The sequence below is a fragment of the Dermacentor variabilis genome, chromosome 11 (assembly GCF_050947875.1).
Source record: "Dermacentor variabilis isolate Ectoservices chromosome 11, ASM5094787v1, whole genome shotgun sequence".
Classification (NCBI taxonomy): domain Eukaryota; kingdom Metazoa; phylum Arthropoda; class Arachnida; order Ixodida; family Ixodidae; genus Dermacentor; species Dermacentor variabilis.
The window spans coordinates 37461309-37488665 of NC_134578.1; the positions used below are offsets into that span (position 1 = coordinate 37461309).

The 27357-nt window shown below is 43.8% G+C and overlaps 1 protein-coding gene across 1 annotated transcript; it reads left to right on the forward strand.

Moving 5' to 3' along the window:
- Positions 1-1497: 1497 nt before the first annotated feature.
- Positions 1498-26158, forward strand: LOC142564928 (organic cation transporter protein-like). The gene is made up of 11 exons (XM_075676136.1): positions 1498-1543; positions 3549-3928; positions 6709-6812; positions 7421-7575; positions 9759-9927; positions 12664-12811; positions 13303-13394; positions 15020-15234; positions 18087-18268; positions 19299-19444; positions 25997-26158. The coding sequence occupies exons 2-11, from the start codon at positions 3560-3562 to the stop codon at positions 26070-26072; spliced, it is 1656 nt and encodes a 551-aa protein (XP_075532251.1). The 5' UTR covers positions 1498-1543; positions 3549-3559; the 3' UTR covers positions 26073-26158.
- The last annotated feature ends 1199 nt before the right edge of the window (positions 26159-27357 follow it).

Consider the following 27357-nt stretch of genomic DNA (forward strand, 5'->3'; position numbering starts at 1 on the left):
TATGCAGTCTTTATGCATGCGAAATAGCCAGACATTTAAGAGCAGCTTCATGTATATATATATATATATGTACTTGAATGGTAGATATGAAGAAAGAAAAAAAAAACACACGGCAGATTTAGCGCGCTTTGTATTTATGCAATTGAGTGCACCAAGCCATTACTGACCTAAATTTGACTGTTTGCTCGTTTATACTGAACTCATACGAAGGAACGCACCCACGTTTCTCATCGGCTGCGTACGTTTCACACGTGCAGGGCGCATTTCACGTGTGCAGTGAAAAGCAAGAAAGACTGCAGCATCACGACAATGGCAACTGCAATGTGACGGCAACAGAACGGTAATGAAGACGGCATGATGATGGCATGTAGACGACGATGACGACGATGGCTAAACGACGGTGGCGCGATGGCAGTGGTGACAGTGATACAACGAGGAGGACGATATGACAATGAGCACAATGATTATGACGGCGACGGTGAGATGACAATGATGACACAACCGTGACGACGAGGAATACGATAACAATGAAGGCTGCCCTGAAGGCGACATTTCGTCTACTGCAGTGTAACGATCATTAGTTAAACCTTACACAACAACGTTACATCAGAACAACGTATGGCATCTCGGTTCGCAAGGACATTACTCATTTGCGCATCGAAATAGAGCGGAACGATGTCCATGTAGAGCTATTGTGCGTCCACTCGTGTGTGTGTGTGTGTGTGACATAAACATAATGGCTTCAAGAACAATAGAAGCCACTCACTTCCTGGTAATGTCCCGTTGCATGCTGTTTTGGCAATACAAATCCAGTGGTACACTGATATAGGAAACTGAAACAGTTATAATTCGTAAAATTGTAACTATTTGTAATTCGTAAATTGTAAATTTGTAAACTAATGCATGCTTACAGTTAGGCTGACTTCAATATGGTTTTAAGGCTGGCCGATAGTGTTATTTTCTACGGAAGATGATAGTTCTCAGTGTTAAAATTTCGTTTCTTTTTTCTTTTTGAAATACACTGACATGTTCTTCAGTGGGCGACATAATGCGACAACAATACAGCCATAGCCAATCAGGGTAGCTTCCGATCTGCTACCGTATAATAGCCGATCAAAAAAGCGGCGAGAAAACAGCGAGAGAAGGGCCAATAAAGACTTCACAGACACATTTGGGCTATAGGTGCATCGCTGATACATGAAAGAGTAAGTGTGCTGATCTTTTGAAAATATTAAATCATGTGCTCAATTATGTTTACTAATCAGCAGACGGACTAACCAGCAAAGAAACGATCAAGTTTATTTGCGTAGAGGATTCGCGGAACACTTTCTACTGTGACGCCATACTAAGCTATCCAGAGTAAGAATCTGCTCATGGATGAGAAGTAATTACTACAAAGAGAGAGGTACGTTTGCCCGGACACAACAACCGTTGTAAAGTAATCTCTGACAGTTTACGAGGCTGCTGTTATCTCCCGTATGAGAGGTGTGTGCCAGGAGAGGTCCATTAGGTCACCTGAGCATTGTGAGACGGGAGGTGCGAGGTAAGTGAGAATTCTATGCGCGCCGTTTAAAATTTCTAAATGAATGCATTTGACCAACCCGCGCAAAGACGTAAAGACACGGTATTGAAAATTAATGGAGAGTTTTAGGAAATATAAACAGCATCTATTGAAAGCATGTGGATTTGCCACTTAGAACATTTTGCCAATTTCTTCTCTGGAAACTTTCGGCTATCAGACAGTGCGGATGGGCACGGACCAGAAATAGCACAGCGAAAGTAGACTTGCTTTCGCTGACATACTTTTTTGGGGGAAAGCTTGCACATGACATAGCGAAAAAGGGTCTATAAAATAAAAATTGTCCATTCACAAATATGTGAGTATGCCACAGAGTGCATTTGAATTTAGTTTTTAAACTAAGCAGTCCTATGTACTAAAAGTGGGCCGCTACTGTCGCGAACATTGGACGGTGTAACGCCGCTACGGAAGGAAGTAACTTCTGACAAAAGTTTGCTGCCAGATCATATTTCCCAGTCTTTGAGAGTGCTTCTTATTCTAATTATGTCACAAAACAGATGAGTAGGGCAAATATGGGACTATATATACTATAATGAAACTTCATTACCATGTTAAGTTTAATTAAGCTTCACTTCCACAGTTATTGTCCACGTGCACCATTGGAGGCCTTTAAGCCATTGGTCATCTTCAATGCTTTTTGGTAACCACAATATTGTTGTGGGTTGCATGGCTGTAGTGTATAATGCTCGTCTACGTATAGCGGTCATGGAAAGCATATGCAAGCAAAGAATAGCGCTATGTTGCTGTAGAAGCCTACAAATCTGTAGTAAACATTAGAAAAATCCGAAAGGCTCTTTCAACTTTCTGTCATACTTTTGCCGCCCATGCAATCTACATAAACAATAACTTTCGAAACTGAGGGGAAATCTTGCATAATGGAAGCGTACTATAGTGGTAAGGCTTTACTGCCTGTATTCTTGGCCACGTGGTACATCAATACATTTCTTGCGACAAAAATCGGTGCACACAGCAGCTCGCACGACAAATTTCGACATTTTCCGGAGGTACCCATAAACATGCACATGACGTAGTCACCGTATCTGAAGCACGCAGTACTTTACTCTTGTCACATGACCAGCTCACAATGAGCATATGTCGATTCGGTTTGTTAGTGCCTATTCCTCATGTACTTAATTGTTTGACTAAAATTAGAAACCTGAGCAACGTGGCGATTAGTTTACGACTAGTAGCTCACAAGCACCTGGAAAGATAATGTTGCGATGTCCTTTCGTGTACTTACGCCTTCGCGCAGTCTTTATCAAGACGGATACCTTCCAATTTTCCCCTAGTTTTCATCTTATCCCAGGAATTCACACAGACATTAATTATTTGATGGTACATAAAATATTGGGAAATTCTGTCACTTCTCCAGGACATTTTATTGTCCAAATGGACACACATGCACACCACATACTAATTCGAAGGCACGCACACACACACACACACACACACACACACACACACACACACACACACACACACACACACACACACACACACACACACACACACACACACACACACACACACACACACACACACACACACACACACACACACACACACACACACACACACACACACACACACACACACACACACACAAACACACACACACACACACACACACAAACACACACACACACACACACAAACACACACACACACACACACACACACACTGACTGTACATCCCGCAGCGCTGATGCACTTGAAGCGAGTACCAGTGATGAATGCTGCGGACAAATCTGCCAAGTGACCAAAACCAACACTTCCATGGTTTCACGCTACTGAAGAGCAGTCGTGCACACATGGACGAAACCATAAACACAATCACTTTGTGATGCAACACTGACGGGCCTTTGCGTCATCCTTTTCGTTCCTTCTTGTGTCCTTGTTTGCAAGTCACCCTTCTACTGCCATGAATCCTCGCCGCCTTGCTCCGCTTACAGTGGTTCCAAACTTCCAGGTACGGGCGATATGACGGAGGTGGTCGACCTGATCGGCCACTTCGGGCCTTGGCAAGCCTGTTTCGTGGCCTACGTCACCTACCGTGGCATACTCACGGGTCTGAACAACCTCGCCTACGTGTTCCTCGTCACCGACCACGACCACTGGTGCTCGCGCCCAGCTCTGCCGGACGGTCTGCTCGTAAACCTCAGCGAGACCGAATGGAAGGAACGGTTCATCCCGTTCGACCCGCAGTCCAAGTCGTACAGCCAGTGCTCATCGTACGGCTTGCTGCACAATTCCACCGGCGGCGAGCTCATTCCCGACAACAGCTCGGTGAAGAGCTGCGAAGCGTGGACGCACGACGAGCATGTGTTCGGTCACACGCTGACGAACGAGGTGAGATGGTGGCTGAGCCCTATTTCCCCAAAGGGCTCGAAGAAATGCCGCCAATGAAGAAGGTCTTCGGCGTGTGTGTTTTGAGTGACGCGTCGCAATTTCGGTAAATGCGCAAGATACGCATTGTTGAGCAGGCAAAAGGAAATAGCGAATGAGAACCTGTCGCAAAAACCCCCCAATTTAACGTAACGAGAGACGTTTGAGAGGTATAAATAAGGTTTGATGAAAAAAAAAACACTTTTTCTCATTTCGATCAAATGCGGGTCTATAAGGGCGGACAAATTACAAATACTTTCCAACAAAGCAGTACACTTCATTTTTTGTTTTAAACGACAAAGTTCTTCACTAGACCCAATAAGGTAAGGTGAACTCCAGCGCAATATGAATTGAAATTGTGGTTCCCGATAAAAAATTTCTTTCTCAAGTATTTAACGTCAAGAAGTTAAATTGACATTTAGTACTTTGGTATTTAGTATTTAGTACTTTAGTACTGCCCACATGGTACTTTAGCCATGTGGGCAAAAAAATTACTAACGCAGACATTTGCTTTAGCAAGCAGAATAGTTTGTGTGATGACATCAAATGTCAAGTAGCACTTCTTTCTCTAATTTCTGAAGCGTCTTTTTCGGTATAGTAGGCCAATTCCACGAAACTAATCGTCATATAGCTTCGCAATGTCACTGTATTGTCTAGTGCACAGGCTTTTCTGTGTTTTTGACGAATAAAGTTAATAAACACAGCTTAATTACTTTTTAGTATTGAAGTTTACTTGTCCTGCCTGCATATGCGAGTGGAGGCAAAAACTAAAGGATTCATAGGCTGATAAGATATATGTGCTCCTAGAGGCTGGCATTCGGGCCTATGAACTTACTCTTAGCAACATGACATTGGCCCTCTAAACATTGTAAATGATGTTTAGAAGGAGCACAAGTAAACATGACCGATATTGTTCAATGTTCGAGCTCTTTGTTATAAGTCATTTCCGGGCAGGCTCCCAAGTGCTTGTTCATGAAAGACGAAACGTGAAATTACCGGTTAGGCTATACAGAGGCCGCCACCGCCGTGAAATACGTGAAACCACTTGAGCTTGCTGATGGAAGCGTATGTGCACTGTGGCACAGAAATTACGTTGCCATATACTTAGGTAACATTTAATCCCGCATTTCCAATGCTTAGAAGTTTAACGTATGGTACAGCGAGTGGGGATTCTACGGATGTGCCTTGCCATCGTGCTCGCTTCCTATTGGTCGTAAGTCTGCCCTGGTCGAAGTTGGTGGGCCTGAATTAAGAGTGATTGTTATGCTGCCCGATTCCCTAGACGCCATTTCTGGACCTTGTGCGTAATCCAACGTCTGCAACAATGTGCACATTTTCAGGCCTTAAAACTCCCGATTAGTACAGCTTTGAGTCTGAAGTGTTATGCCTACCATGAGAGAGGTACATTTTTCAAACGCGAGTTCGGTTGCTCACACGCAGACCTACTCCCGAGCTATGCCTGTATGAACGCCGAGTGAGAGGCTATATTTAGCTCCGATTGCGTCATGCCTGGCGGGATATCGGTGCCGTCTGTGCACGTGATCTATGCGTGCACGAGCCCTGGCTTGTTTTCTTTGCACAACAATACCTAAGTATTGTGCGTGAGCAGCACGGTTTCAAAGAGATAAGCGGCAATACGCAGTATCACATGTTTTTATTCCATGTGGATTTACCGAGAGACTCCTAGGCTGACTTAACTGAAAGTTTTGCGTCAAAACATATATCTGCTGACGTGCTTTGCACATTTCAAGAACGAAACAGATCTTTCCTAAAGTACGACACAGATTAGGAGGGAGGGAAAGAGAAAAGTAGAAGGCAGGGAGGTTAACCAGAATAACATCCGGTTGGCTACCCTACACCAGGGGAATGGGAAAGGGGAAACAAAGATAACAGGGAGAGAGAGAGGAGGAAAGGAAAGAAGGAAATTGCGGTGAATTCGCTGACGTGTTTGGTCTTACAGAAATTGCATTAATAGTCACAGATGGTCGCACAAGCCCGTCGTCGTTAAGAAGCACAGATTAGATGTTAAACAAGGGGTATACGTACGAGATGTGTCCCAATTGTGGAGATGGCCCTACGTAAAAGGCTTACGGAGGAGCACCAATGCAGTTGCGTTAGTGTATTCGATCTCTAGTGACTCAGTGAACGGTTTTAGTGCTTTAAAAACTAAATATTCATTCACTCGCTTCGTTCTGATATCTTGATTTGATGTCAGTGCTTCCGCCCTCCCGTCACTCCATGTTGCTCTTCTACTACATTCTGATGCAGCTTCCTACAGCTAATTTCGCGACATGGCAACAAATGCGTTTCATTCACGGGCATGACATGCAAGTAGTTTCAAAATAGTTTCTTTTCAGAAAATTCAACCGTCTTTCAATAGAATGTACAAAGACCTAGACAGGCGAGGAACAAGATAAGCCTAAAAAATTCTGGCACGTCTAGATCATCCTATAAACTTGGACAAGTGACTCTGGTACTGCAAAACGAGGTCAAATGAAGCGATGCTACAAATTAAGAGTCCCTCAGTCACTTTAATTTTTTGTAACTTACAGCAAACAAGGTCTATTTCGAAAATCAAGAACTTGTTGCAACATTCTTGGAGGATAATAAAGAAAAAAAAAGAGGGAGAAGGCTCTTTGAGTTGCAGTTGAGGTGATGTCCGAGAAATTTATTATTACGCACTAAACAAAAAGAAAATCACGTCCATGCGTTTCTTCAATGAATTTCTTACTTTTTGGTTTCAGTGGAACCTCGTGTGTGAAAATACATGGAAGAGGTCACTGATACAAAGCACCTACATGGCTTGCTTGATGTTGGGCATTCTCGTCATAGGTAATCTGTCAGACAGGTATGTTTTTGTCTTGATTTGCCAAGCCTAAGAAAATTTGGCAGGTAAAGCACATTCCCCTACGTAATAAGTAACATGTGTGTGTTTTTTCTTGTGCTTAATATTGGAAAACTTGTTTGGGTTTCACGCTATTGTATTGGGTGCACATTCTGATAGACTTCGTTTAACAAGCTGATACCGTAGTGACATTTCGTCTTAAGAAAATTCTTAAACAAGAAATCGCTATGGGTACGGAATGAAAAGAAAGAGAATGGCTAACTTGTTTTACATTATTTTTTTCTTAACGCTGGGAATGCTTTCTGAAATTCGCGTGCTAAAGCAGTACAGCACAGCACTCCGATGTATTGAGATTCCATCTCAATATAACTATTAAGTGCAACATTGCGGCAAGCGCATGAAAAGCACGATTAACTTTCATTTATACTAAACATAGAATAAATCAACGCAGTCTTTGATTAACGCAATTTTACTGGCATTTGATGCCGCATAACGAACTCTCTACACCTTTAAATCATATCTTGCGTGTTGTTTACAACGCGGGGGGAAACCTTGGGAATATAACCTTACCACGAAAGCTCAGTGATTCATTTCTTTGTTCTATCTTTCAGATTTGGAAGGAGAATTGTGGCGGTTCTAAGCACTATCTGCCTGTGCGCTTCCTCGTTTGCACTGACGTTCAGTTCGAGCCTCAACTTCTTTCTGGTAGCCAGAGTAGGCGTGGCCGTTGCAATTTCCGGACTCCAGGTGGCCTGTTTCAGCCTGCGTATGCTCACTTTATAGCTCATTTCGTGCTGGCACCGCCTGTTCTGTGGTATGCACCATGCAGTAATAGGGCGGCGCTTTCTTCTTTGCAAGCCCTCAAAGAATTAGTTAACCATTGCTGCTGCTGCTGCAGCAGTCCTACTGAGTAGTGCACGTGATTTCAACATCATATGCGCGCTCTCCAGGTTTCATTTCGCCAAAGGCGCTGCAATAAAACGGGCGTAATAGCGAACCTTATGATCATATTTCTCGTCGTAGTAATTCCCCACTCACACCACAGCTTACCGCTCTTTATCCGTCATACATCAAAAATCTCTTTCGCCCTCGTACCATTACGCCTCTCAGCGTGCATTCACGTGACGTGCTGTTTGAATTTCGGCGTTGTTTTTCAACCGTGTAGTGCATAAACATCGCATCGCAATGAAGTCGCAACTAGTATGGTGAGTAAACAATGCCTTAGCGTGCACGTTGCATAGAATAACAATAGCGGCAATTGTTCGAATCGGAGTTAGTTTTATAGCAGTTAATGGACGACTTCCCGAAAGTTTCTCTTTAAATTGATTCCAGTATGGGCGTTGGTTGTGCACAACTTTTCGGAATTAGAAAGGCGCCTTCCCACTGACCTATATTGATGGGAGGTGGGTCAGAGTGAGTGCCGGACATTCTGTTCACGGTCAAGTTGAAGAGCACGCACTGCGCTTACAACAAACGCATAAAGTTTTCAATAGCGAAATTTTAAAGTGTGCTCTCCATAGTGGGGCTGCTTCACGTATTTTCCTTTTCAGCGATTTGGTTAAACAAATAAAAAGCTGTACGCAATATGAAATCCTTAACAAAAGAAACAAACCTGCAAAAAAACAAACAGGTGAGGAAAATGAATATATCTGACATAATGAAAGCTCAGGTGTGCAAGCAGTAAATAAAAGATGGCTAATAAAGAAATATATGCGTAGGTTACTTTTAAAAAGAAAACAGTTTACCCTCATATGCGAAGTTCACTGGCTGCTTTGATAGTAAAAATGACAGGTTCTCTAAGGCTACGAAGTGGTGCTGAAGCGCATCGCGTTTTTGGCCCTTTCATGTGCAATTTACTCTTGTGAGTAATTTACTTTCAGGACATTTTACGGCGTCATCTGTGTTTAGAAAGAAAAAAACTATAGGGGCAGATTGAAGTAAAACGATCGATTTTTCTAGGATGTTTTGCATATTTATTTAGTCTGAACAACATGGATCTGCACGTAAAACTATATGAGTGCAAGGACAAAATAATTCGCATGAAAATGAGCGCAACGTGAAGACCCATGGGTGTTTTAGGAGCCAGACCGGCAATATTCGTTAATGCCGATCTACTTTCTAAAATAATACTACCGAAATTAAGCAAGTAAAATCAATCTTTACGATGTAGAGCTACCGCCACCGATGAACCAGTGGTGCTACCCTTTCAAAGGCTTTTCTAACATAATCTGCGCGCGAGACTAAATGTCGCGATATAAATAAAATCAGGAGAGACAGGGGACACATACGAAACATTTCAGACCTGTTTCTTAAGGTATTGTGATCATCACGCGTAAGCTTAGTACCTAGAATTGTAACCTCGGCGTCCAAAAATCAACGCGAGTGAAATAATGGGGGTGTAATGTCAAGAAGAAACACGTGGGTTAGGAGGGCTGCTAAATATTGTTAGGTATTCCGGAATAATTTAGACCAGCAGGGGCTACTTAACTTAGTTCAAAATTTCTCTGCGTCCTCACTGCGTCCTCAGCTTAGTGAGGGCGCAGTGCACCCTGCAAGTGAAGTGATTATTGTTGTTCGAGAGAGCTTACCGTTAGATCTTGTAATGTAATTATGCCATTTTATGTGCCAAAGCCACTTTGATTATGAGGCACGCCGTAGTGGAGGACTCCGGAAATTTCGACCACCTGGGTTTCTTTAACTTGCACCTAAATCTAAGTACACGGCTGTTTTCGCATTTCGCCCCCATCGAAATGCGGCCGCCGTGGCCGGGATTCGTTTCCGCGACATTGTGCTCACCGTTAGATATTGTGTGGTGGTCGCTAAGTGAATGGAGCTGCCGGTCTAATGCCATATACGCCTTTTGTCGTCACATTCGTTGTAAAGTAATTTCACATACGAAGAAATGACATGCGAAGTTTTAATCGAGAAGCACTTTTTTTCTCACTTCAGTGGCAGAAACCATTGGGCCAAAATTTCGAATTGCACTGAATGTGTGCTACGGCTACGGCTGGGTTACCGGAGTTCTTCTGCTGCCCTTAATCGTATGGCTTGCGCAAGACTGGAGGAAACTTCTCATCGTTCAAGCATCCTTCGCAATGCCTCTCTTATTGGCCATTCCGTGAGTACCTGTTTATTTTTATTTTCTGATGGTAGGAAAGCAAAAAGCGCTGGTTCCTGGCTGGAGCAGGATATGAAACGTTCAGACAGGTAAATCAATCTGACCCAAATCGATCTAATTGAATCAGTCTCTTCTTCAACATCAAAGGTTTACGACGTTGATGTCTGTGGTCAAAAAGAAATTGAAAGACCTTGGCGACGCACACGTAACAGCGTATATAATAGGGGAAAAATTCCATTTAGGCGTCCGATATGCCAGGCTATTTCTCACACGCTCAGTGTTACAGCATGGCGTCTCAAAACACCACGAAATAACTTGGCGTATCATCAGGAGCAAAAAAAGAAGAAATGGCAAGCTACCCAAAACTGGAGGAGAGGGAAGAAGAATAATAATTAAATATGAAAATTGAACGCGTAATTTAGAGCCTGTTTCAACGAAGCTTTCGTGAGGCTGCTAATTAAAGACTACATTATTTTTCAACTTCTGCAACGCGTTTCGCACCATAACCTTCACCCGCCTGCGCGGCAATGCAGCAAGACGCAGAAACTCCCCGCAATGCGAACCACGTGATCCACGCGACTACGCATTATACTGCTCCAGGGATCGGACCCAACCTTTATTACGCCATCTCCGGGATCAGCTTAGCTTATTATTGCCCTATCTCCAAGACCGCTCAACGTTTCTCAGCCAGAAGCCAACCGAGTAGAGGCGCCGAACCCCGGGAAAGAAGGCACACAAAGCCTTGCCTTAAACATCAGTCGTGCGCTTGCTCAGCACTTATTTGTTGCACCGAAATTATTTAGGTGTCGTTTGTTTTTTCACCGCACAATGACGTAGAGAACAAGGTTGCTCACCGGTACCTCTGTGAGGGTATAGTGCAAATGGGGCCACGTGTAAGCCAGTACGTTATGTGAGCGCTTTCTTGTGCACGAGCTATTCTGCAAGTCAGCAGCAGAAGTCGCAGCCGTGGCAAGCAGAGTCCACGAGGGTTCGCCTGGATAGTTTCGCTTTAAATGTGAAAGGCAAAAGACGACAAATACGAACGGATGCGTCTGCACACATCAACAGCGTTATAAAACTGCAGCAGAGCTTAAGCGGCTTAAGCGGGCCACTGGCATAGCGAGAAATTTTTTTCAGAGCGTGAGCGAAGGGCGGGCCACACTTGATCGGGGACGGGGGCGGAAGGGCGAGGGACGGGGAGAAGTACTGGCTTCGTCCCATACAAACTGCCACTGTTGCAGCCGCTGCCACTGCCGCTGCCACTTTTGCTACCACCCCTGCCACTGATGCTGCTGCTACTGCTGAGGATGAATGCATCACGACGTGCCATTAGGCCACATAGAAGTCTACATGCTCATATCTATAAGAAAAGCGTAGAACACCGGATGAAGGCGTTGCGCGTGGCCTTCAGGAGACCCAGGAGGAGGAGGGTATTTAGTTCTAAGTCAAAAGCCGACGCCACTCGAGAAATGGTACAGTTGGTGCCCACGGCTTGACCTACATTTTCCACGTCTGAGAGCAAACCCTCCCATAAAGATTGTTCCCCTGAATGAAGTAAGCATATGCTTCGTACCGCGCAGTTGCCTAAACAGCGAGCAAGGCATCCGTACACTGGCGCCCCGTGTCTCTTTGTGAGAATATCAGCTGCCAGAAAGAAGAAAAACACACTAGCGCTACATCATTCAGCCTTTCTGGCGGTTGAGCGCGTCAACTGCAAGAGATGCATGGATCACACCCATATATTAGTATATTATCCTCTTTAGCCATAAATTCGTTCTCTGCGTTATAGCTTTTGAGCCGCCTAAGTGTTGGCATCTTCAAATTCACGAAAAGCTTACAGCCGCTGGACGGGCTAATAATTTTTATGTAGTCAGTAAGATTTCCGAAGCTCGCAGAATGTAAACCGCATTCAAGAAGCCATGACTGGAATGTCAGGTATGAGAATATTATGTAGTTGATGTTTAGCATACTTGGAAAGCTCCAAACCACTGTCGAGCAACTTCGAAAATAATAGTTATGCTTGAGGTAAATCCGCGTGGAACACAATAAAAGAAGTAAATCCGAGTTCACGGTAACACACATTGACAATAAGAGCTAATAACCAGTCGTCTATCTTCCCTCTTTTACTAAAAATCCTCCGCATATATTGTTTAAACTTGTAGCACAGTTCCAGTCAGGAGTGTTTAAATGTATCTACACGTTTTGAATACTATTATTTCCATTACCGCTTTCTCATTTGCGCGCTTGATTGGCATGTATTCTTGTGCATACGGCATCTGAAGTGTCTAATTGGGTGCAACGATTCGTGACCAACATAGTAACGGTGTTCGAACTGCTCGGCGTAACGCTGAGGCCAATGCACGTTTAAATTTATCAAAGTGAATTCGTACCACATCAAGAAACTGCCACCCCTGCCGCGTGTTGAACCCGTGAAGTTATGCTGAGCAGCATAACACCACAGCCGTGCGGCTAGTAGTATATGGCGGTAACCACCTTTATGCTGCCCCACCGTGAGGTCTCTGTTTGACACTCAACTCTCGTGTATTATTGCATAAATTTTATTCCCCTGTGTTTCTTTCTATCGGTGGTGACTGACACCAAGCGTTGCCTGTTCCTCCTCCTCCTCGTTCGTCCTCGTTGCGATCAGGCTATCGGGAGTGATCGCTTAATATAATCGAACTCAAAAAAGCAGTAAGGAATTGCTTACGATATGTCGTTGACGGTTTCAATGTTCAGATGGCTGTACGAGTCGCCCAGGTGGCTCGTAAGCATGGGAAAGCAAGCTGAAGCGTGCGATGCAATCCGCAAGATTGCGCGGTTCAACAGGACGCAGCTTCGGGACGTCGAGAAGGAAGTGGACAGTCTATTGAAGAGAAAACAGAACGTAAGGAAGCTATCAATACGGCGCTTCGAGTAGTCTATAAGCCCGAATAAAGGCCGGGGATGACAAAGACAGACGCAGACGTGCGCTAACTTGCAGCAAATATTGATTGAGCAAAGCATCGTGATTATTTACACGAGGAGTTCAACAGAATATATGTGAACATTCAACGATAGAAGCATGCGCAACTCAGCGTTACTGCATAACGGAGTTGTTCATGATTTTATTATTCGTGGATGTTTGTTGTCCGCAAATCCGGTCTATATAGCTAAGCTGTTTTCTTCAATAAAACATATTTAAAGATGAGCGCCCGTTTGTACATTTCATGGTTATCCCCGTCTTCTTTAAATGCTTCGACGCTGCTGCTTAAGAATTTACCAACTACCCCAATCGAAGGGCTCAACCTTCGAGTTCCAAACGTGACTTAAACCAGGCGAGACGTCGCTGCGGCACCTTGAGCATGAAATGCATGCAGTGCTTCCTTTTTTGTGCAGGTCGCGCAAGGTCACCAGAGCAACGTGTCAGTTTTTGGACTCTTCAAGACAAAGTACCTACGAAGAAACACTCTGGTGCTGCTCACCATCTCGTAAGTTCAATCAAGCTGAGTAAATTTCATTAGACGGAATAAATGAATTTAGGGAAGCCAGGCAGTGCTTGATGAAAATACTGGCGTTTCTTAGTGCGTCAGGGAGAGCGAAAGGCAGCTCAGAACAGCGGAGATGGTGTAATAACATAAGCAAATTGGTAGGCATATGATGAAATACGCAGGCGCAGCGCAAGGGCCGTGGGACGGACCATCGCTCCGCAGTCGATATAAATTAGGCTAATTAACAATAATTCAATTTTTAGATCACTAAAATGCTAACCTAAGTAATACATCATTGAATGTATGGAGAGAAGGATCAAGCAATTGTCGACTTAATGATTCGAATATTTCAACAACTAAAATGCGAGTGTGTCCTTTACTAGCGGATATGTTAGCAATTGTTGTTGCAAGTCAGCAGCTCATGCATAAAACAACGTGCGCCTACATTCAATAATACCAAAGAATTGGTCCCATTATTCCACGTTTCCACAATAACACAAGTACTGGTGCAAGTATAGAATACCGCGTGTAGCCAAATAAGTGAAATGCGGCAACAAGCCACACGACATATTTAAACAAGCAAAATCGCCTTTCCCTTGTTTGCTGCTTTGACCACCGTTTATTGAAAACGCTCACCGATGACAAAAAAAACGTCTCGGTATCCTGCAGCAGACTTTTAATAACTGTTGTATGCTCCATCACGTAAGTTTTATGAAAACAGCAACTGGCTGAACAGCTTTTAGGTTGGGTTGGAGGCTCGGTTTGGGCAGGAGTTTTAAGTAAGGCTGTTCAACGTCGTAAAACGACCTAAATACTTCTACCCGCAGGTTCCTCACAAACAAGTTTTTGACGAGCAAAACTGCCTCCGAATAGGGACGCTGCTGTCTGGAACCCTGTAGTTTAACTGGGCACGCAATTGGAACGGGCTGTCTGGCCCGGAAGGCAGGACTTCTCCTGTGGGTCATGGGAGTAGGTGCGCAAAATCTGCTTACAGCTGGCATTTTTGTGTGATGATGTACACGATAAGTTATTCGCCAAAAATGACGCTTTTCCATAAAGAAAAAGCTGCAGTTTTAGCTCGTGGTGTCTAAGGGCGCTTGTGTTTGAAGCCCGTAACCTGTGTTGGCTGAAAAAAAGTGGCTTCAAATGGCTGCAAAAGACGTCCGAGTCCGCGTGTAGTAATTGAATGCAAGGATATGCACAAGAACATAACCGGAAGGAATGTTTGAATTCTAGAAACGCTCGAGTGCAAAGCTAATCAAATCCCTAAATATTTGGGGATGGAAATCAAGAAGACACGATTGGAGCATCCGTGAAAAAAAAGCATGGGAGAACTAGGGACCGGAAGTCATAATGATGTGTAATCTTAAAAAAAAATAAAGTTGAGGCAGGCAATGCGGCACATTCAATACTAGATGTAGTATTACCTATTTAGCCTGCGCAATCTAGTAGACTACCCCGATTCAAAGGGAAAGCCATGAGCAGCAATCATCATAACCACCCTCATTATTTTTGCGTTCATTATTTTGTCCCCCATAATTATCACCTCCTTCCATTTCTTAGTTTCAACGATTTCATACGAATACGACCGAGGAAGCCGTTTAGTCGAATCTGGTCCCTTTCAGCTTCCTGTCCTACATAGTGTACTACGGATACGCGAGGACTGCCACTACGCTCGGCGGAAACCCTTACCTGAACTTTGGCATCGCCGCTGGCCTGGAGTGCGCGGGCTACACTGTGTCCCTCGTCACCACCAAATACCTCAAGCGAATTCCCACCATGATTTCGAGCTACGCATTCTTCACTCTCACCCTGCTCATCACGGCATTTACGCCTAAAGGTGGGTGCCCACTGGCGTCTCCCCACGCCTACTTCCACACACTTACGCTTATACTCACGCTGACCCCGAACGAACAGATGTCCGCTCAAGTTGAAACGTCCGCTCACACTCATATGTACTCGCGGGTTTGAAATGAATACATGAACCAGCACGAGGGAGAATGGGTCAGTGCGCTCATTTTAGTGAGTACGTGGAGCTCTGGCTTCGCGGTTCTGATAAGGATATCTAGTCTGTATTCAAAAACATGGAACTTACAGAAGTACACCTAACAGCCTCCTTTTTTTCTAGTCTAGAGAAATTAGGAGATCTGGCGCTCACGAGCGCTTTGCTTCACTCAACTATAGAGTTTAGTTTTTTGTACTTCGTAGTAATTAAAACCCCGCACCGTTATTGTGGGAACACATCTATTCGGGAAAGTTAAAGCAAGGCACTCGGACTTTTGATTACCCCTACTGCACTTTCCTACCCGTTTATCTGTCTTCTCTAACGATTCCCCGCTGTATGGTTGCGAAACGGATGATTCGGGGTGTTGCTGGATTTCCCAGTTTATAGAGACAAAATTACATGGTATTTTAAGGAAATTGGCTATTCTGCCCAAAAATAACTAGAAGTAGGAAGCACTGCTAGGTACTATGCGTTACAGGTTGTCGAAATGAAGCGTTTTTCCCCTCTCTTTCTCCTTCAAAGTAACGTCAAGGTTTAACAAACGCTTTGTTCACACTACTTCAAGAAATAGGCTTACCTTAGAAGCTCTACGATATTTACGTCAACACTGTCACCTTTGGCTCACCTGAACACAGGAGGGCCACAAATTTCCTGGCTTATTTTTTATTTTCCAACAATCCTCTCCCTAGAAGATTTCTGCCACAGATCCTCTTTCCTACGCAGAGTAACATGGGGTCAGCTACGTACACACTGGGAGATTCCTAGCAATTAAATTCTTCAGCTTTCTCTCTCTTACCACGATGTTTAGCTTTCTGTTAACCGCTAATCAATCAAATTTGTTTTCACATGAACAAGAGAAGCAATATTACATTCTTGTTCAGGGGAAGCCCGAAACTCACTCTAGAGTGGCGGGAAGGGCTGATATAATTATTACAATATAGTAACAGAACAATAAAAGGTAGGTAATGTCAGCGACACAAGACATGTATTTAAATCAACTTCAATGCAAGAATCACAGCAATAATAAGTTATTGAGCACTGAGGTAGCTTCATGAGAACGAAAAGGTACTGTTCTAGTTTAGTTTAAAAAAAAATGAACAGTATTGTGGTTCTTTATGTTTTTCAGGGAGTAAATTCCACTGTTTCGTTGTAGAGAAATGAAAATATTCCCTAGTTTGTTCGAATAGCTGGGACCTCAAGCTGCGCTTATGATGACCGATTATATCGTCGGACTACGTGACGCTGCAATATGATGTCCGTACAGCGTATTATGTAGCGACGCATCTTAAGCAATGATTTTCCTACGTTCCGCAATTTGCTTTACTGGTAGGATGTTTAACGAAGAAACAAAGCGAAATGGGTAGAGTCCCGCTTACCTAGAAACAGGGTAATGTGTAGGGCCTTGTTTCTGGGTGAACTGCGAGGTAGTGTGGAAGGGTTAATTTAATGGTATGCAGCAATGGCGTCAATGGCGTCAGTGGCAACGGATGAAGCAATGATAAAAGAATAGCAGGGTCATGAGCGATGATAAATGTCGCAAACTGTGTTGTATCGGCGTGCTTTTGTATAATTTTTAAGCACTTCTTCCCATGTCAGTTCTATGATAGTCTGCTGTCTAACGTTCTATCAAGAAACTTAGTTGGATGTACACGCTGTAACAAGTAATTACTAAAAATGTAAGGTGGGTCTGAATTTAAGACGCGAAACGAGTAACTACTTTTCGACGTGTTAGGGACTCATTCGTTTGCGGAAAGCCGCAAAGAAAGCCGTTGTAATGTTCTCTCTGCAGTTGCACACAGTTGCCCCTTCTCAGCTGTCATGAATATGTTAGTATCGTCAGCGTATAACACGCAGTCCTCGGACAGATACGATCGAAGATTATTTATGCATACTAAGAATAAGAATGGTTCCGGGATCCAAACGTGTGGGAGACAAACTAGGACTTCGCACCTCTCCGTCTCAATGCACAAGTCCGCTAAGCTATCATGATGAGCGGCTATTGCACACAAACTACAAACATGCCGGAACCTTGATAAACATAAGCTGAAGTGTCAATATATACGAACACATCCGATCCCACATTCACACAGGACCAGCGTTGTGTTGTAGGTAGGCCTAATGTATTTGTATTTTCGTGCTGTTTCACCCCGAATGTCTTATAGCAACTAAAGGGCCACTCTTTTGTCGGGTCTTCCCCACTTTTATAGTTGTCCACAGGATGCCAAACCAGTTCCTGTCTCTGGAGCAGCTCATCTGCCCAATGGCGATGCGTTGATCAGACAGAGATATTTTTTCGGGCCGAACCGGAGAAGCAATGATAAGAAGATGATCTGAATGATATGACAGCCGAGTACTTAGACTTTTCAGACACCTCTATGGGGCAGCGAATACATCCATTTCTTCAGAAATTGTTGTTTCTGCGCAAAATATTCAGCACTTTTCTTGCCCTCGGAGTCCTCAGCATTAGCGCTGCAGTCCCTATGTGTACGTAGGCGTGCTGAATTCCCTATCTCAGGTGCTCTTTGCGTTCGTGTTTTAGAATTTAGGTATTAGAAAAATAAAGCACTTCGGCACTTGGTTCTGTTTCACAGCTTGTAGAAGTTTTGGATGTACGTGTCCTGAACTTCCACCCTTTGTCTCGTTATCGGAAGGTAACGTCAGCGTACGTCACTTGTTTCTGTACGCAGAGTATCTAGCCCTGCGAACGACTATCCGCATGGCCGGCTGGTTCACGTACACGTTGGGCTACACCACTGAGTTTGTGTTCATGAACGAAATGTTCCCCACCGTCGCTCGAAGCGGGGGCTTCGGGCTGTGCACAACTGTCGGCCGCTTGGGGGCAGCAATTGAACCTTGGATCAATGCCTTTGTGAGCACGCTCATGCTATGACTTTCTTTCTTTGTTTTGTAGTGATTTATTCAATCAGAATGGTCTAAACTGACACAACTAATAATAACACATGTCATAACCTATGTATGAGTCAAGCGTAATAGCGAAAAGAAATTTTGGCGTTTGGTTGAATAGCTAGATAAATTTTCAGCGCCAACTTCGTGGAATCTATAGAGTATAGAATCCACACACTGTTCGACTTACTTTCTTAGTTAAGGGACAACAGAAAACCTGGTCAGTTAACAATTTCATACAATTGTGAGTGCTCCAAAGGCACTGGCATCGTGATTCCCGATAATATGCCCATGCTTAGGGTCAACAAAGAGTATTAAAAAATTATAACTTCAGCGCTGGCAAAGCGACTACGTTTGGGTTTATACGTCTACAAAAAAGTATTCTAAAGTACTTTATATTGGACTCTATTTTATCAACGAACGGGTCCACGCTTCGACAAGCTGAGCTTATTAGGCTTATCCCAGTGTAGGCAATATGGATTATTAGGCTTAGACCATATAAAACGAATATGCTACCTTCTTTCGGCACGATGTCTTTGTTTCCACAGGCTCCACATGGCTGGCATTGCATGTGTTCTTGTGGTTCAAAAATTACCTGTTCTGCTTTGATAGCGTTAAACAAATTTTCATAAGAAAGGCTATAAAAATTCAGGATGTCATTTGGCGAAGGCGCTAAGTTAAAGATAAATGAAATGGCAGTGAGTCACAGAGGACATGGATGCTTAAAGTGCACGTGGACGTGAAGCACTTTAAGGACGCCGGAGGAACGCTAAGTAGGTTCGCCCCGCAGTCTATACAAAGAGAGATTAGGGACTACACGCATGAAAAATTTTAAGGAAGCATCGCGATTGGCGTAAATCGCCCAATTCGCCATTCTGTTTACCAGATAATTATTGTCTTTTGTTCTGAGGTTACTTCTGCAAGTAAAAGTCCCGCCTGGTATCGCCATTTGTTTGCAGCGCTAAATTGAATTATGATTTTGTTACTCCTTTCAGTTGATGTCGTGGGGTGAAAAGACTGTCCTTATTTTGTACTCGGCGATGCTTTTTGTTATATCCGCTGCGATGATTTTGCTGCCGGAAACATTTGGCAGCCCTCTGCCCGACACTCTCGAAGAAGGCGAGCTCTATTCAGCACTCAAGTAAGTTCACATTGTTGATGATTTTTCGCTGGCTGGAACCGAGACAAGAAGTTAAAACAAAGAAGCCAGAATGGCCAGACGGATCGTATAAAAAGATATAGTGCTTGTTCTAAGGCCCGGCTATTGATCCCGCAATATTTCTTTGTGTGTGTGTGCTGAAACACGGGAAAAAATCATGGACCTATATTTCAAAAGCACTGTGGTGGAGTAAACTGCCGAGGCGTAAGCCCAGCAGTCATCGCTCTTTTTTCCTTTGCTTGTGTGGGAACGTTCAGGTTGCCAATATCAACAATTTCGCCACTTACGCCTGGTTGGGCATTTCTCGCAGTTTTCATTAGACTCACTTTCAGTTATGGGGTTTTACCTAGGAAAGCCAAAATCTGATTGTGAGGCATGCCATACTGGGGTAAACCGGAATAATTTCGACCACCTGAGTTTCAGTAACATGCTCCTACATCTTAGTACACGGGTGTTTTCGCATTTCGAGTGCATCGGAATGCGGCCGCCGTGGCCTCGATATGATATCGCGACCTCGCGCTCATCAGCCCAGCACCATAGCCACTAAGCAACCAAGGCGGGTATCATTAGACGCGCTGTTTTAGCTTCGCCGCTATGACTTAGCTGGTAGACCCACTCTCTCAAATTTCTATTAGCTTATGGGGTGCACGCCATGGTCTCTTCGGTAATTGAGCCAATCAGACTTGGCACTTCGCTTCGGCGCCGAAGATATGAGATTAAATATTTGCACAACAGCTTCCGCCTTGGTTCCTGGTTGTACAAAGATAGTGTAACTGACATGCCAGTTACGCAAGTCGTACGGAGTCAACTCGAGATATAAGCTGATTTCCATAAGCTTACCCCCCCCCTCCCCGATTCTTGGTGACGTAAAATACTCGGTCAGTTTCTACAAAGAAGTTGTGAATAACTGCATACGTGTGTTTTGTGAAAGGGCACGGCTTTCGATGTAACACGTCTCATTAATTGATTGATTTGAATGAAGTAGTAAATGTGTACGTCTATTGTAAGCACGAGGAGCAGTGTTCAATGATTAAAGTATGGTAACATGAGGTATACGGAAGCACTCCGGCCATAGAGCCCCTAGAGCAAACCTTCTTATGCAGTGAATAGCAACATATAATATTCACGCAGAAACTCCTCTGCGTAAATCTAAGCATCTAAGTATGCTTACGCATACTTAGATGCGTCCAATGCTTACGCATCTAAGTATGCGTAAGCATTGTACCACTTGTTCGTCTCGAAGCAGCCTCGTGTCGTCCTCAATATTATCAAACTTGATACAACCGGTAAACGTCAGCGCTGCGGCAACACGAAGGTGACTTGATGAGGCAAGCAAACTACTGCAGGTGGCGGTGCCAAGTGCACTGATGTCGTCCCGGTCATTACAAGCTGGCATTTCTCTTTAGCGCCTTATCAATCCGCGTCGAACTATTATGCGTCGCGCTCACCTTATCTTGAACACGGCCTCCTCTAAATGGGGTGTTTCGTAAATTGTTTTATTTATGTGTTTATGGATGACGAGAGGATGCTGTTCGTATTTCTTTTCAGGTGCCAAGGTCTTTCTAGGGCGCTGTCTGTAAAGAACGTTTAGTAAAGAGAGTAAAACAATTTTGCACTCTTAAATGTGTTGGCTTGTCCCATGGTAAGACACCACCGTGTGATAACAAAATGCATAGGGTAAAAACTGTGTTACCATTCCTTTTCTTTCTTTATTCAAGAATTACCCCGCATTGCCCGAAGGCGTTATAGCAGGGGGGTTACAGCAGGGAAAAAAACAAATCTTCATTCGTACAGCACACTTGCTCTTCACACAGCTGATTCCACTCCACAATAGTTCTGACAAAAAAGGAATCCGCAAACAAGAACGTCCTGGCACGGTATTCGCGGATTTTAAGTGAATGGTCATTACGCCTAGAAATGTAATGTGGTTCTTTCAAGTAGCTTTTACTACTAATTCCAGTCTTATTATTAAATATGAGGTATAAAAACTTCAGTCTCAACTTTTTCCGTCTAGAAGAAAGCAGTTCCCAATTCAATTCAAGTTTCATTTTAGTACAACTTTCTCTCCTCCCATACCGCCCCAGGACGAACCTAGCAGCTCGGTTTTGAATTTTTTCCAGCTTATCAATCAAGTTCTTTTGCGCGGGGTCCCAGACGGCACAGGCGTATTCCAAGATTGGTCTAACATGTTGTTAGGTAAGCAGTTTTCTTCAGGTTCGGCTGTGAACATTTCAAGTTCCTCTGAATAAAATTGAGTGCCCTACCAGCTTTTACAATGACGTCATCCACATGAGCAGACCATGAGCAGTCGGATGATAGCGTCACACCTAGATACTTGTATATAGGTTCGTTTTTTATCAGGGTATTATTTATCTGGTAAAGATTTACAATCCGTTTCTTCTTTCTTGTAAAAGATACATGAACACACTTTTTTAAATTCAAATTCATCTTCCAAGTGGAACACCAAGTATTAATACATTCTAAGTCAGATTGTAACATGGCAGCATCTTGTTCACTCTTAATTTTCCTATAAACAACACAATCGTCGGCAAACAACCGTATACATGAAGAAATACCAACAGAGATATCATTTATATAAAGTAAAAACAAAAGTGGCCCTAAGACTGAGCCCTGTGGGACTCCTGACGTCACATCAGCGTATGCCGAGCTTTTGCCGTTCAAAACAACACATTGTCGGCGCTGAGACAAATAATTTTCAATCCAAGCGAGTACGCTTGAGTGAATATTTAACATCTTAAGTTTAATAAGAAGAAGTGGATGTGACACTGTGTCGAAAGCCTTGCGAAAGTCTAAAAAGACACAATCTGTTTGTCCTCCCTCGTCAACATCAAGTGCCAATTCATGATAAAATTCAATTAATTGTGTTGTGCAAGATAGACCTTTCCGAAACCCATGTTGTTCTTTGATCAGTTATTATTATTTGTTATATGACGCATTATCTCAGCATATATAATATGCTCAATGATCTTGCACGAGATGGATGTTAGTGAGATAGGCCTGTAATTTGCGACATCTCTTTTCGAACCCCCTTTATGAATAGGTACAACTTGAGCGGTTTTCCAATCATTAGGTAAGAGTCCTGTGGATAGCGATTTCACATAGATTAAATAAAGGTACATCGAGATAGGTGCAGCACACCGCTTTAGTATACGTGGAGATATACCATCCGGACCGTTTGCTTTGGTTTCATCTATGACCTTTAGGAGTGCCTCGATGCCTCTAACGCTTAATTCAACTTGTTCCATTAAAGGAAGTCTGCTTCCTTGTGGTGTAGAGCTATGATTGCATTTAGGTAGGAAGACAGATTGAAAATATGTATTCAAACACGTTGCCTTTTCAATATCATCTGTAATTATTTGTTGATTACAAACAATTTCATTTATTCCTACAAAATCTGATCCGCATCCTTTTAAAAACCTCCAAAAATGTTTAGGATTAGTTTTCATTCTGTCGTTGAGTGTCTTAAAGTACTCTTCCTTCGTATTTTTTATAGCAAACTTATACTCCTGTGTTACTTCAGATAACTTTTTTATGTGATTCATACTTTTAGTTTTTTTGTATCTATTAAATGCTCTCTTTCTTTTTTTAATTATTCTGAGAATACGCGAATTCACCCAGGGTTTCTTACGTTTCTTGAGTCTGGTGGAGTCTATGCTTGGAACATACTTGTCCGTAAGCTCAAGCGTGTAAGCTCCGACGGCCTTTCGTGCACAAAACTAGCTGAGGAGAGAATTGGAGGGCGATAGCTTTCAAGGCACATATTACGAACTTTTTGAGTCGTCTGTCAGAGCTATCGCCATTTGCACTCGCCAGAAAAGGTCGGCAAACAAGATGCCTCGATTGGCTCTCGTCAGTGATTCGATCTCTACCCTTAAATGCGAGAATGTTAGGGCTTGGGAACACCAAACACTCTTTATACATGCATAAAGGTGTTCAAGTGTTGTGTGTCAGTGCTCAAGAGCTATTACAAAATTTCCACAGTGTCCCGAAAAGCATTGATTTTAGGCTGCACATAGTATGCAGGTTAGTACAATTTGGTACCCTGTTAGGGAGTCTTGTAAATGATGATGTCAACACACGCTTGCGCGCCTGCACTGAAGGATTCAGATGCGTGTTTCCACAAAGCAAAGCGGCTGGTCGCCGGGTTTAGCGTAAGCCAGATGGCCGTGCCAACAACTTCCTTGCAGCAACGGAAAGCGATTATGGCCCAAGTGATAAGTGACAGACGCGTCGCAAACGCTGGTGGAAAGTCGATTGTTTGCCGCTTCGGGTCCAACGCGCGAGTGTCGTTAGTCCAAAACACGTTTTGAAGCTTTGAGTCGACCTAGACGTGGTCTTGCTGCGATGTTTGTCTGTTTATTGGGCGCATGTGTGACAAGGTGATATCTATAGGAGGACCTTCCCAATATTACAGTTTTGTATAGCGCTTGTACGTCTTTGCGTTTTCTTCAAACTAAAATTAAATTATGGGGTTTTACGTTCCAAAACCACGGTCGGATTATGAGGCACGCCGTAGTGCCGGACTCCGTAAATTGTGACCACCTGGGATTCTTTAACGTGCACATAAATCTAAGTACACGGGTGTTTTCGCATTTCGCCCTCATCGAAATGTGACCGCCGTGGCCGGGATTCGATTCCACAACTTCGTGCTTAAGCAGCCCAACACCATAGCCGCTAAGCAACTGCGGCGGCTTGTTTTCTTTCTGTGTGCGCGGTCGTTTCGTGGCACTAAGCTTTCTCGTCAGCATTTGACAGCCCTGCTGCATGAAGTCCGGTGCGAGGAGTCTCGTAAGCACAGGCTCTATGGAAAGGGCAACGATACGAAAATATTTTGGTAATAACTTTGCACCTATACACATGATTTCAAACGTCGGGTTTGTAAATTTAATCAGAGAATTATGCCTGCCTTGGAAAACGAACCCTGAGTTCTTGTGAGCTGTGCGAAAGCTATGGGAAAAGAAAACATGCCATAGCATATGCCAAATGTGATACGGTCGTTGTGTGCGAGATCCCCGGCCATGCGGCCAATCGTAGGTGGAAGAGACAAGCCGCCGTATTAATGAAGAACGCAGGGAATACCATATAAATTTAAATAATGATGAACTGGCCCACCAGCATGCACGTGCAACACCGTAAGTGTCAGTCCCGGCTTCGTAATATAAGTAATCTTGGCAGGAGGAATATTCACGTGAAAATAACATTGTTTTCACGTGAGCAAATTTCACGTAAAAACAGAAAGTCGAAGCTATCATAAAACATATATACAGCGCAGTATATAAACAGCGCAACTACATAACTGCGACATGAGACTTTTGGGATGATGGTTTTCCTGACAGATGAGAATGATGAGTGCTGCACACGCGACAAGGCGTATACTTACCATAGGGTGTTCAACCGAAACAAATTGATTAGAAGTGCTTCCTGCGCCGTCGCGATTCTTTTTTTTCTTATCCATGATTAGCGCGCTTCATTTCAATGACAATTGTGTCGCGCAGCACTTAGACGCTAAATACTGTTTACAAACTTGGGTTGTATCTTCGTCCGAGAGACAATAATCACCATCTGTATTGCCTATGTTTCCTTTCTCGAAGACTCTGCGTTCGCTACTTTCCTATCCCGTTCGCTGTTTTACGTTGATAACGCGCATGCCCTCCGTGACCTCAACGTATCGCGCATGCGCGTTACAGAAAGGAAAAAGCACACTCAAAGTAAAGGACAATTATTGTTGTGGTGCAAATACTCTTTATGGTGCACACAATAAGTCAACAAGTTCGTCTGAAGTATCCTGAGATGCTCAGGGCTGTCTAAGCAATATGAATTTTTCCTTGTGCATTGAGAAAATCGCCGTCCCGGAAATATTTGTTATGTATCAATGTGTGAATGACAGTCTGTTGCCTGTTCGGCGTCAAAGTATCAAAGAAATAGTGACATCTTTCAAGTTACGGGGTTTAACGTCGGTAAGCAACAGAAGGGCTGCGAGGATCACCACAGACTCCCATTTACTATTTACTACCTTTCCAGGTTTCAAGCTTCGCCTATCTCTAACTAAATGAGTTAATTTCTACTTCGCCGTCATCAGAATGCGACGGCATATCGAACCGATGACCTCGTGCCTACTAACAGCTACTAAGCTGATAAAGCATATCACGCAATTATTCGAATAACTTCAGCGAGGGAACTTGAAGCAAGGCTCCACTTAATCCTGGTGAAATGCCTTCATTTTTGTCTCGTGAGCAATGGTGGGACAATTTTCTTTTTGGAGAAGGGAGAGCGAGGTTTACCTGTTGAGACAGCAACCAAACGTTTCTAAATGGCGGTCTGCTTACATTAGGCTCTTTTAAACCTCACTGTGCAGAGAGTAGAAGTGGCTAGATACTCTGGCAATCTCAATCTGGCCGTGAAAGGCAAAAAAAGTAACAAAACCAATTGAATGCAACGTTGGCGCTTACCTTTTTTTATCATGGCGATGCTGTTGCATATGTGCTCATTGCGCTTGCTGTTCTTTGTTTCAAGGTTATCGAAGAAAATGAAAGCCGCAAGAAGAAGCACAGATTCCTACAGCGTTGTGGAAAGAGAGGACCGGGAGTAGGGGAACAAGATCTGAGCTGGCGTATACTTAAGGGAAATAAACGGTTACAATCAACTCTGAAGAAAACCACATTGCCGCTTACATTTTATAGTGCCGCTGTTGTGCGCACCTTCCTGCGTCTAGCGCAAGCGTCCTCCCTCGGCATCCTCTTCCCTCGGCGTAACCTATCGAACCAGCACAGCGAAGGATGAAAGAGGTAACGCGCAGCGCAGCAGGTGATGAAAGACGGTGATAGCAAAGAGAGCAAGAGGAGGAAAGCGGAGAAGGAGGCTATGAGAAAAGTGCGAGAAGAAAAGCCTAGTGTCGCGAAAGACGAGGTTTGCGGCGACGACCGGAACGAGATGGCACCACTGTAGCGCACCGTTGTCTCTTGACCGATGGCCTGCGGCGTGCGCGTCGACGGATACCATATACGGAAACAAAGCGCTGCATGAGCGGACGTCTGTGGGCGGCGGCCGCTGTGACTCGTTCCCACGCGTCACCCACGCGCTGCTTCTCGCGATCTCCCGATGAGCGAAGCAGTCGTGCCACACCACGCTCAGTTTGCAATGTGCGGCACGAGACAAATTGTGCGCGCCAGCCAGGATGTCGCGAAATGGAAACACACATAGAGCTGCACTCAAATTTCACATTAAGGAGTATTGTAATCTTCTGGGAATTTTTTCTTTTTTTACTTTTTAAGACATTTGTACCTGTTTTTGCAAACGATTTAACCTACCTTTTTTCCAATATCGCGCTTTGTCGCGTATGGTTGGTTACCTGCCGTTTGTATACGTTCCAGTGTCACAGTGGCAAAAGCATCAGCTTTAAAAGTGGAATTCCCCGGGTTCTAAGCGGGATGAAGTGTGTCCTCAATTTTTCACTCATTCATTTGCATGTTACTTTTTGGCGGAGATAAATTACAATCACTGCCGGGCACAGCACGAGCCACTAATACGGACTGCGGTTGCGCTGACACATCCAGAGGCCCACGCCTCCCTTAATTTTCGAGACATACCTAAAGTTTGGCGCTGCAAATATTGAACATGCAGTGGCTCTTGAATCTGTCCCTGTATGGTGTGAACGAAACTATACTCTCGTTGAAGCCCCAGTGCAGGAGTCATTGTGACATATGCATGCAGATTCACAAGCTTAGTGGTAGATTGCTTTTAGAGAAAAGGAAAATTAATAATTTCACCTTTATGCACTTGCCGCCATGTACCCAATTGTGTCTCATTTCTTGAACAGTTAAAACTTTCTCCCTAGCAAATACAAAATTCCCAGCCTCAGATCTTGAGCAAAGTAT